Source organism: Suricata suricatta, chromosome 5, assembly GCF_006229205.1.
Source record: "Suricata suricatta isolate VVHF042 chromosome 5, meerkat_22Aug2017_6uvM2_HiC, whole genome shotgun sequence".
NCBI classification, from domain to species: domain Eukaryota; kingdom Metazoa; phylum Chordata; class Mammalia; order Carnivora; family Herpestidae; genus Suricata; species Suricata suricatta.
The window spans coordinates 48,584,025-48,593,907 of NC_043704.1; the positions used below are offsets into that span (position 1 = coordinate 48,584,025).

Here is a 9,883-nt window from a genome sequence, read left to right on the forward strand (position 1 = left end):
CCTGGGTGCCGGCAAGAAGCACGCCCTTTAAGAGCATCAGCGGAAGAGTTAGCAGCTGTGAGAACAGGACAAAGAAATTCGCCCTCTGAAATCTCTTTGAGTCCCAACACCTGGTTGGAAGCAAATTCTTTAGTCAGAATTTGTCGTAGTGATAACTATATGATTTATTTTCAATTCAAGCTTTTCTTGCAGTAAGGATACTAAAATAACTCCTTAATGTGCACTACGTAAGTGATGGGATGCAACACTTTCCTTCCCAGGTGATATTGATTAAAGTGGTTAATAATGTCAGGAGAACATCATAAAGTGTGAGTCTATAAAGATTCGATGTCAAAAACTTCTCATGTTTCACTTTATTGGATGTTTGCAAAATTACCAACAGCTGAGCACTAAAAGTGACAAAACAATACCTGGGTGTGTAAACCAGAAATGAGAACATTTATGAGATGGGTTTTGAAAAAAAACAGGATATAGGATCCGAGATCTTCTAAATGTGAATCATGTTTTATCACATCCTTGCAGGACTCTCACGGCCATTAATATTTATGAATAGTCCCCTGGGAAAATGTTCCTTTTTTTTTTTTTTTTTTCTTTTGCTGCTCCAATTAATCTACTAAAATCTTAGAAGATTTTGATGAAATAGATTGTTCTGCAGAAGTTCTATTTATGATTAAATAGCAAAGGGGAATGTTTTGGTTTTTAGCTTTAGATTTAAGACCTGTATGAAAATGCCTCTTTCAATAATAGAGAGACTCATATTAAAATAAACATAGAAATAGTTATAAATAAATAATTATTTAGTAAGAGAGTTTTAGTCCACAGGTCACTAAATGTGAACTTGAATATTTGTGAATGATCAACAGCTTCTCATTTCCATGGTGGAATCTTTTAAACATATCAAACAAGCAAAATGTATCACAATGTGGCACTTAACATTATTTGGAAAATGAAAATAAGTTAATCTGTTTTGATATAGTTCAGTGCAACTGACAAATGCTACTATCTTATTACAGAAGAAAGTAAGAGAAGAGTCTGTAGCTGGGCTCTTTTCACAAAGCAATAATTCTTTGCTCTTCTAGAGCAGCTTGTACTCAAGCGATTTCGACTCCTCACTGTATAATCATGAACTCACTAATGCACCCACAGCACATCTGTGAAAAATAGACGTTATTGCTATTTTGCAGATGAACAGAACTGAGAATGATCATACAATAAACTGGTGGCAGAAAGAAGAGAGCCACAAATTTCAAATGTGGCAGTTTGTGGCAGGCAGAATAATGGTCCCTCAAAGACTGACCAAATCCTAATCCCCAGAACCTGTAAATAGGTTACATGACAAAGGAAAATTAAGGTTACAGATATAAATAAGGTTGCTAATCTGCTGATCTTAAAATAGGGAGAGCATCTTGGATTATCCAGCAGGGTTCAATATAATCACAGGATCTTTTAAAGTAGAAGCGAGAGGCAGAAGATGGATTCAGAGCAATGAGGAATGAGAAACACCTGACTCACTTTTGTTGGCTGGAAGGTGGAAGGGGAATGAGGAAGCCTCTAGAAGCTGCAAAAAGCAAGGAAACAGATTCTTCCCTCAGAGCCTCCACAAGACTTCAGTCCCGTCCACGCCTTGAATGTAGCCTAGAGAGAGAGCGCGCCACATTGGGCTCTGACACACGGAACTGTAAGATAATACATCTGTGATGTTTTAAGCCACCTAATTTATGGTAATTTGTTATAGCAGCAATAAATCACTAATAGCTGCTTAATCAATTAGGAACAATTAATGTAAATTCAATCATTAGAAAGGAGTATAAATAATAAACTTAAGCAACTACAGAATAACATTTAACTTGGAAATGCAAGTCCATTTTGAAGTAATAAAAGTAGAAACACACAGATCCCTTGCAATAAAGAAAGGTGGAAAAGGAAAGATGGAAGAAGATTTTTTTCTCTTCCACTAGAATACTAGAAAGGAAATTATAAAAAGAACATTTATCTAAAGGATGAGGTAAAAGTTTTGAAAGGGCTACATGGAATAGCTTTCCAGGAGATGTTCTGGAATCTTTGTCCCTACAGATCTTTAAGATACACAGTTATGGCTTAGAAATAGACTTGCCTGATGACAAGGGCCTAAATCAAACTCTCCAGGTCTCCTCCAGGCTAAATATTCTGCACAGACCTGAGTCTATTCAATTCAATGCCGCAATAATCTACTGCCTGTGTATTCAATGTAAATCATTCAGCTATGAATAACCAAAGACTAATATAAACCCCAGCTTGAAGAAATTCACAGTTTAATAATGTATCAAAGTAAACAGCAGGCTAGCCGATGAAAAGAATCATAAGGGTTGAATAAGTGATATGCTGATTAAAGTATAACAGTTGGGGCACCTGGGTGGCTCAGTCAGTTAAGTGTCTGACTTTGGCTCAGGTCATGATCTCACAGTTCACGATTTTGAGTCCCACATCCATTGGGCTCTTTGCTGTCAGGGTAGAGCCTGCTTCAGATCCTCTGTCCCCCTTTCTCCCTGCCCCTCTCTGCCCCACTTGTGCACTCTCTCTCTCTCAAAAAGAAATAAACTTTAAAAATATAAAATATAAAACCAATGCACTCTTATCGATCATAAAACAACATTATAGATCAGAACTGGAGATTATCAGAGCTCCAATTCATTGCAATGAGAATTTATCCTACCCTTCCTAAAATACTATACTAGGAAAATCTAAAAATAAAAAAATTCTTTATTGTAGAACTTCAGCTTAAAAATGCAGAAAGAATAATTGAATTAGGTTATCTAGAATGTATCTAGAATGTAAAATTGCCATTTTAGAATCCTTGTATGAAATAATGGAGCTGGGCAATGATCATCAATTGATGTGAAAATTTGATGGTAAATTCTATAATGGAGGGATCAGACTGAGATCCAGACACACCAAACAGTCTTAACATCACTAGTATGACGCCAGCCATTATGTACCTCTTTTCGTGAGTTGTCAGGAAATACACCATGTCATCCATAAAGTTTTATTTCCCCAGACAAGCTGAATCCTGATTTAATACAGCTTCCAAACCTACATATTTTTTCATGGGAAGTGGAGGACATAGAGAAACCAGTTAGAAATTACAGAATGGAAGCCACCAATTAAATACAGATTGTGGACAAGGATGTATGAGCCAAGTACTCCAGCAAATCGATGACACTTAAAAAGGGAGGAGAGAAAGGGTAAAAGAGACTTAGGGGACATAACACCCAAATGTAACAAGTAGACCTTGTTTGGAGCCTGGTTCAAAACAGAAACCACTCTAGGAAGGCATTTTTAGGACCACCAGAGAAATTTAAATATGGACTAGGCAGCAAATGATTTTGTAAACTTATTATTGTAATGTGATAAAGGCACGGAATTACTAAACTTATTTCCTATCTGTTAGAGATGCACACTGAAGTGTTCACAGATTTTAAAATATGGGATCCAGGTATGCTTTAAAATCCTCTAACTGGAAAACTAGTGTTCATGAAGAATACGTGGAACACAAAGAGCAGGATAGTGATATGTATTCAAGCTCATGATGAAACATGAGGTCATTACAACATTTGCCCTCCTTACATGTCTGAACTTTCCATAATAAAAAAATTTGAAAGGATGACAACAGCAGTAAATAAATAGAAGCATATTTTGTCCTTTTGATTATCCCTCATCACTGGGCTAATGAAAGCTTGGTATATTTATACTAGAACATTTTCTTTACTTTTCTGCACATATTTTTCATTAGCAACCTGACTTCTATACTTTTAAGACTAAAAGCCTTTCACCTCTTATGAAAAGGAGGTTTACAATTGGTCAAAATCTCAATGTTCATAACCAAGGGGAAAATCTATCCTAAATAAAATCTTACTTTGAATACTTAATAAATAAAGGAGCAGGAGGCCAGCTTCTGTGTGCCAGGGGTGAGCTCACAGCTTCCAGGCATTTTTTTGTTGAAAAAGTGAGAGACTTTTGAATGCTGAGAACAAACTGAGGGCTGAAGAGGGAGGTGGGAAGGGGAAGGCGGGTGACGGTCATGGAGGAGGGCACTTGTGGGGAAGAGCACTGGATGTTATATGGAAACCACCTTGGTAATAAACTATTAATAATAATAATAATAATAATAAAGAACAGCATTCCAGAAAAAAAAGTGAATATGGTGAGGCAATATTTGCAAACTTTCAAATTCCTTATAGTTTATATAATCAAGGTTAGTGTTGTAACATTTGTCAAAAGTGCGTAATTCTCAATTTTTTGGCAACAAAGCAAAGTATTTGCTTTAAAACAATTATCATAGGTAAAATCTAGTCTAGACATTTCATTAATAATGTTGCTCTCCTGTCTGATTGTAAAGTGCAAGAGACTTCTTTGTGAGGAACAGACAAAATATATTTATGTAACATTCCCCGCATCCATGCATGAATGCTGATCTGATCTATGAGATAGCTCAAGGAACAGGGTTAAACATGGGAACTCCATGAAAAGCTCTTCAGCAATAATCCTAGCAATGGAGCAAATTACAAATTCTCTCTGAGACTGCTCAGAAAGCCTTTCCCCTTCTAAAAAATTGTTATCTTTAAATGTTATCTAAATGTTATCTAAAAATGTTATCTTTAAAAAGGCTTTACTTGCAAATAATTTTTCTGAATACGGCTTAAAGATGCTTTCATCCTCAAATTACATTTCAATGGGATTAAAAACATTTTCAAAGAAATGTAAGATTTTACAATGCATGTAAAAGCTTTTAATCTTTTTGTCTGAAGTCTGGTAAATTTTTTTTTAATGTAATACATTTTCTTTTCTTTTTTGAGGGTAGCTTCTCATGAAGACATGCCCAGAAAGCTATAGTTGTTATTTTTCACCAAAAGAATGTAAAGATAAAAGAGGGAGAAAAATTAATCCAAATAAACAGGCTACCACAAGGCATTTAGCTTATTTTTTTTCCTATGCAATTTAAGTTCTATGGTGAGGGATTGTAGGTATAATAATGGTTTCCACAGTACACGCAGGGTACGCATTCCATATTTTCTCATGTGAAGAACTGCGCTGAATAGGTTACAACAATTATGAAGATAATTGTTCATTATCGCCTGGATGGCTCAGTCCAGCTTTGGTTCAGGTCATGATCTCACGGTTTGTGGGTTTGAGCCCCACATCAGGCTCTGTGCTGACGGCTAGCTCAAAGCCTGGAGCCTGTCGTCAGATTCTGTGTCTCCCTCTCTCTCTCTGACCCTCCCCTGCTCGCTTCCTCTCTCTCTCTCTCAAAAATAAATAAAATATTAAAAAGAATTTTTTTAAAGATAATTTGTAATTTTGGCATTTGGTTTGGCTGAGAGGTGGAAGAAAGGACGCTTGCCTTCAAGGTTTCTATTTCATGCTGTACCCATTATCTTTGACCCCTGTTCTTCCCGTATGTGAAACCCAAACATCTTACCGACCACGGCCTCAGTGTATTTTCCTTCTGCTGGAAGAGGGAAGTACTGGTTTGGTGACAAGTTGCTGCCATATCCCAGGAGAAAACCTTCCAGTTTTACATTTGGACTTGGACGTAGGAACTTCAAGAGGATGGAGTCACTCGTGGTATTGATGTGGACTTTCAGGCTTGGCCTTTTACCTAAGGATAAGATGGGAACAAAAAAAAAAAAAATTACCAGGCTATTATTTCACCTCTTTAGCATCCTAGGACAAATTTGGAGCAAAGGTTAGTTGTTAGAGGCATTGTTGCTAGAAAGCACATGATGTACGTAGCTAACCAAGATTCCAACACACGCATCTAAACAGCTAAAACATGGGTAATTTTGAGATACTCAAACCCAAACTAAATAACATATAAAACAATCTAGCACACAAGGGAAAATCTCAGGGCTTAATATATAGTAGTTTATCATTGGGCAGGTAGATGGGATTTAAGGCTATTTTGGTTATCCACAATTAGTCAAAAGCTTCACACCACCTGGGAATGGTCAAAGGCTCTGAACTGTCTAATTAGTAAATTTAGCTACTGCACTTTGAAACCCCCCAGCCTCATCAATGCTGCCCTCCAGCTGTATTCCCACAAAATTTAGCGATTAATAGAGATGGAAACAAAGGGACATGAGTGGGGGTGAAGGACAGCTTAGGGGTATCTGAGAAGGGAGGATAAGGAGTTCTGAAAGAAGAGGTAGGTGGAGGGAAAACCTTTGTTCTATTTGGAACCCGTAGGGTTAATGAGACAACTACATGGAGATGGTCTGCAGGAAGTTGAATACTCAAGTGTGATGCTCAGGAAAAGAATACAGACTCACCTGGATGCCATCAGTTTCTAAATAATCATTAGATGGACTTTCTGAGAGAGATTGTGCAGAGCGAGGAGAGAAATCTTAATTAAATTTTCAAGGCATTTTTTTTTTTAACTGTGTAGGCAATAGTGGCAGATAATCATACTAACAAGAGGTCTTGACCAAGCAGTGAGTAAATGACATAGTGTATTGTCTTTGGGGCCAGAAGGAGCTAGGTTCAAATCACAGTTCTGCAACTTAGTTACCAATGTATCCTCTGGGTACTCAATGAAAGTACTTTACCCTGAATTTCCTGATTTGTAAATTATGGATAATGGAAAACAATGTCCACTTTGGTGGGCTGTTTACAAAGATTAGTGAAGAGCACTATGTTTTTTTTAATGTTTATTTATTTTGAGAAGCAGAGAGGGAGAGTGTGTGCACACGTGGGTAAGGGGCAGAGAGAGAAGGAGAGAGAGATAATCTCAGGCAACCTCTGTCAGTGCAAAGCCTGATGAGAGTCTCAATCCCATGAATGTAAGTTCATGACCTGAGCCAAAATCAAGAATCAGATTCTCAACCAACTGAGTCACCCAGGCACCCTGCAAATGGCACGATCTTAAAGCTGGAACATAGTAATTGCTCAATAATTGGTTACTTAATTTTAGCCACAGTTCAGAAGCCCAAAACCCTTTGTAAGGTTTTTTGTAGATTCATGCTCAGCTTATTTGGTAACACAAGGGAATCTGAACCATAATGAGGCCACTGAGTCTTTCTTAAATTTTACTGACTAATCTGTGTGACTATTTACATGTTTAATTGTAGGAATGTTAATATGTTCAATTAAGGGGTGGTGGCCAAGCCTTGCTGAGGAGGTTACTTAATATCTGGTCTAGATAACCTAGTACATTTCTAAAATCCAAAGATTTTCTGAACTTTAAAACATATCTGGCCCCAAGAGTTTTAGATAAGAGATTGTGGACCTCAATTATTTTCTTTCTTTATTCCACAGAGATTTAATTTTTTTTCAAAATATTTTACCTAGTGGAAAGATTGTACTTATTAATTTAGTAATCCACGTTCTATTATTCATGAATCAAAGGTTTATATTGCATTAATACCAGTCAGCACTTCTGAACAGCATGGACTTCCCAAAGTCATCACACTAAATGTACACTATCCCAGTCAAAGTCAGCCTGGACTGCCTCAATATAGCAATGTAAAAGGATTCCAATAGGCCTTTGAAAAAATAAAGATAGTCCCTTCTTGGGTACCAGGCTGTGAGAACCACTTTCTGACCTCACCAGCCAGTACCACTATTTTTTGGTATGTACACAGAACTTTGTACTTCCTAAGAATTTGATAAAATTTCTATCAACTTCTAGATTCTCAAATTGCCATTCCTATACTTGTGGCAAAATTGAAACCCGGAGATGTTGGGTAACTTATCTCAAGTCCATGGAAGACTCATCCAGTCTAGCTCATCTTGGCTGCTCTCTCATAGCACAAACAACTAAATTGAGGGCAGCCCGTCCTCTGTCACTCGGCAAGTTAAGTGCAGGGGCAAAACTGGATGTCAGTGCTCACTAAGCTGCACTTCCTGCTATGTTTTCATTGAGAACTCCATCCTTACCCAATAGAGTAAGGAGTGAACAACCCCAAGACCACGATGCTCAAGTTGATGCTAACTGCTGGTGTTTCCCCTAACTTCATTAGATTTAGATGAGGGAATTTATACTCAGCTATAACATAGATTTTGTCCAGGCCAAATTTTCCCTTCTTAGTTATGTGCCTTAGTTATGAGTTACTCCATCCTGTACAATGGAATGGAACAAAGAGAAGTCAAGGACATATACCACTACTTTAGGTTATCAGGTCCCACAGCAAATCAAAACCCACTGCCCTATTTGCAACCCCTTGTTGGGAAGCAGAGAATAAAAAAAATCTTAAAGTACTTAGGCTGCATTCATGTTTGACTAAGAGCCAAGATTCACAACATTAGACCTTGCTCATACATTTTGGCCTGATGGACCTCTTCCACCTGAAAAGTGGAGAAGATGGCTGCACCAAGTGAGGAAAAAGAAGGTTGTAAACAGAATTACCAACCGACAAAGGTAGAAGTGTTCTCATTTCCTCTGCACAGGAATTTTCATGACTCCAGTCTTTCTCCCTTTTGTAAATATGCCAGCAAATAGAGCAACATCATGTAACTTTTTGAATGAATTGGCATTTAGCTGACCAACTTTCCCCAAAACTCTAATTCACACTACTCTCTCGAGCTAAACTTTTAAATGTCCTGAGAGATATATATAGAGAGAGAGATGCACACAGACAAATCTTACCTCAAAGTATCATCACAAACCTAGTATTTTGAGACTATCATCTCAGTTCCTCCTTTGGAGCTAAAAATTCAAGTCCCTTCATTACCCTGGCACACATTACTACTTCTTCCTTTACTACTTGTCAACTTATGTTATTTCTGTTGGGCTGGTATAATCTTTTCACTTTCGACAATGCACCTTCACGTAGGCTCACACTGTCACCCAGTATGGATTCGCACTATTTTTGGTTTGTCTTCCTTATGTGTCTTCACCCACTCACTTATTACACCACTAGTCTTTTCAGTGCTCAGCAAAGAGTTTAACATTTTTTTGCCCTTTCAATCTGAGTAAGTTTGTCAAGCATTCCTTCAAATGAATGTTTGCACTAGTATTCAATTTTATATTACTTGACAATATCCCCCAATATTTTAGGGTCTATCTCCATGCATCCTATAATAATTTTTAATCTTTGATAAATTATGCTTCATGCTAAGTAATTCTAATTTAATGGTTTAGAATACTAGTCCTATGGTGACGGTTATCTTTCAATGTTTGCTTGAAAACCTCTGGCAAATGACATATGGTAGAGTTAATAGAAAAATAATAGAACATGATACAAGCTCAACTAGGAAAACATAAGTAAAATAGCATATATGCTGCCCAGAGAAGCCTAGGAGTACAGAGAAGTAAGAGTGTTGGAAGAACATTTTATTGTATCTTGTATGAGAAATAAAGTCTCTGCCAACAAGAGTGAGACAAAATAAAGAATGTGAACATTCCAGGAAAACAACACCAATATGGTTGAGAGAAAAGATTGTATATTGTATCCTCTTTTTGCAACACCCTAGGGTATCTCCAAATAGTTCAAAAGGGTGTTGTGAAATACTAAAATTTTTTTAAAAGTCTTTCAAAATAAAATTAGAATTAATCCTCTCTTAATTAAAAAAAATACATGCTCTGTGGCATTAAAATCAGTGAAGAAGGTACTGAGATTAGAATATGAGACCAAAGGTGGAGCACTGTAAGCTCATAGAACTTTCTGGATCAACCAGAGGTTGCTGTGCTCTAGGCATAGGTACTGAGCAGGCATTTAATGTTGACCCCAGAATTCTGAGTGACTGTGGTCAATTTCAGCTTTGCCAAGAAACATAGCCCAAACACATGGTACTTAGCTAAACTACTATAAACATCTAGACACAGATCAGTGAAAAAGGAGTAACCATTACAACCCATTACACAGGAGAAATTCTTCTATTTTCTAGTCTCTCTTAAGGTTATCTTATA

The 9,883-nt window shown here is 37.1% G+C and overlaps 1 protein-coding gene across 1 annotated transcript in view; it reads right to left on the reverse strand.

Moving 5' to 3' along the window:
- ABI3BP (ABI family member 3 binding protein) overlaps window positions 1-6,482 on the reverse strand; it is a 193,955-nt gene extending 187,473 nt beyond the window's left edge. The window contains exons 1-2 of the mRNA XM_029938697.1: window positions 6,449-6,482; window positions 5,456-5,635 (exon numbers count right to left, since the gene is read on the reverse strand). Coding sequence (XP_029794557.1) covers window positions 5,456-5,635; window positions 6,449-6,482 — 214 coding nt within the window. The remainder of the gene's footprint in view (window positions 1-5,455; window positions 5,636-6,448) is intronic.
- Between the last annotated feature and the right edge of the window lie 3,401 nt (window positions 6,483-9,883).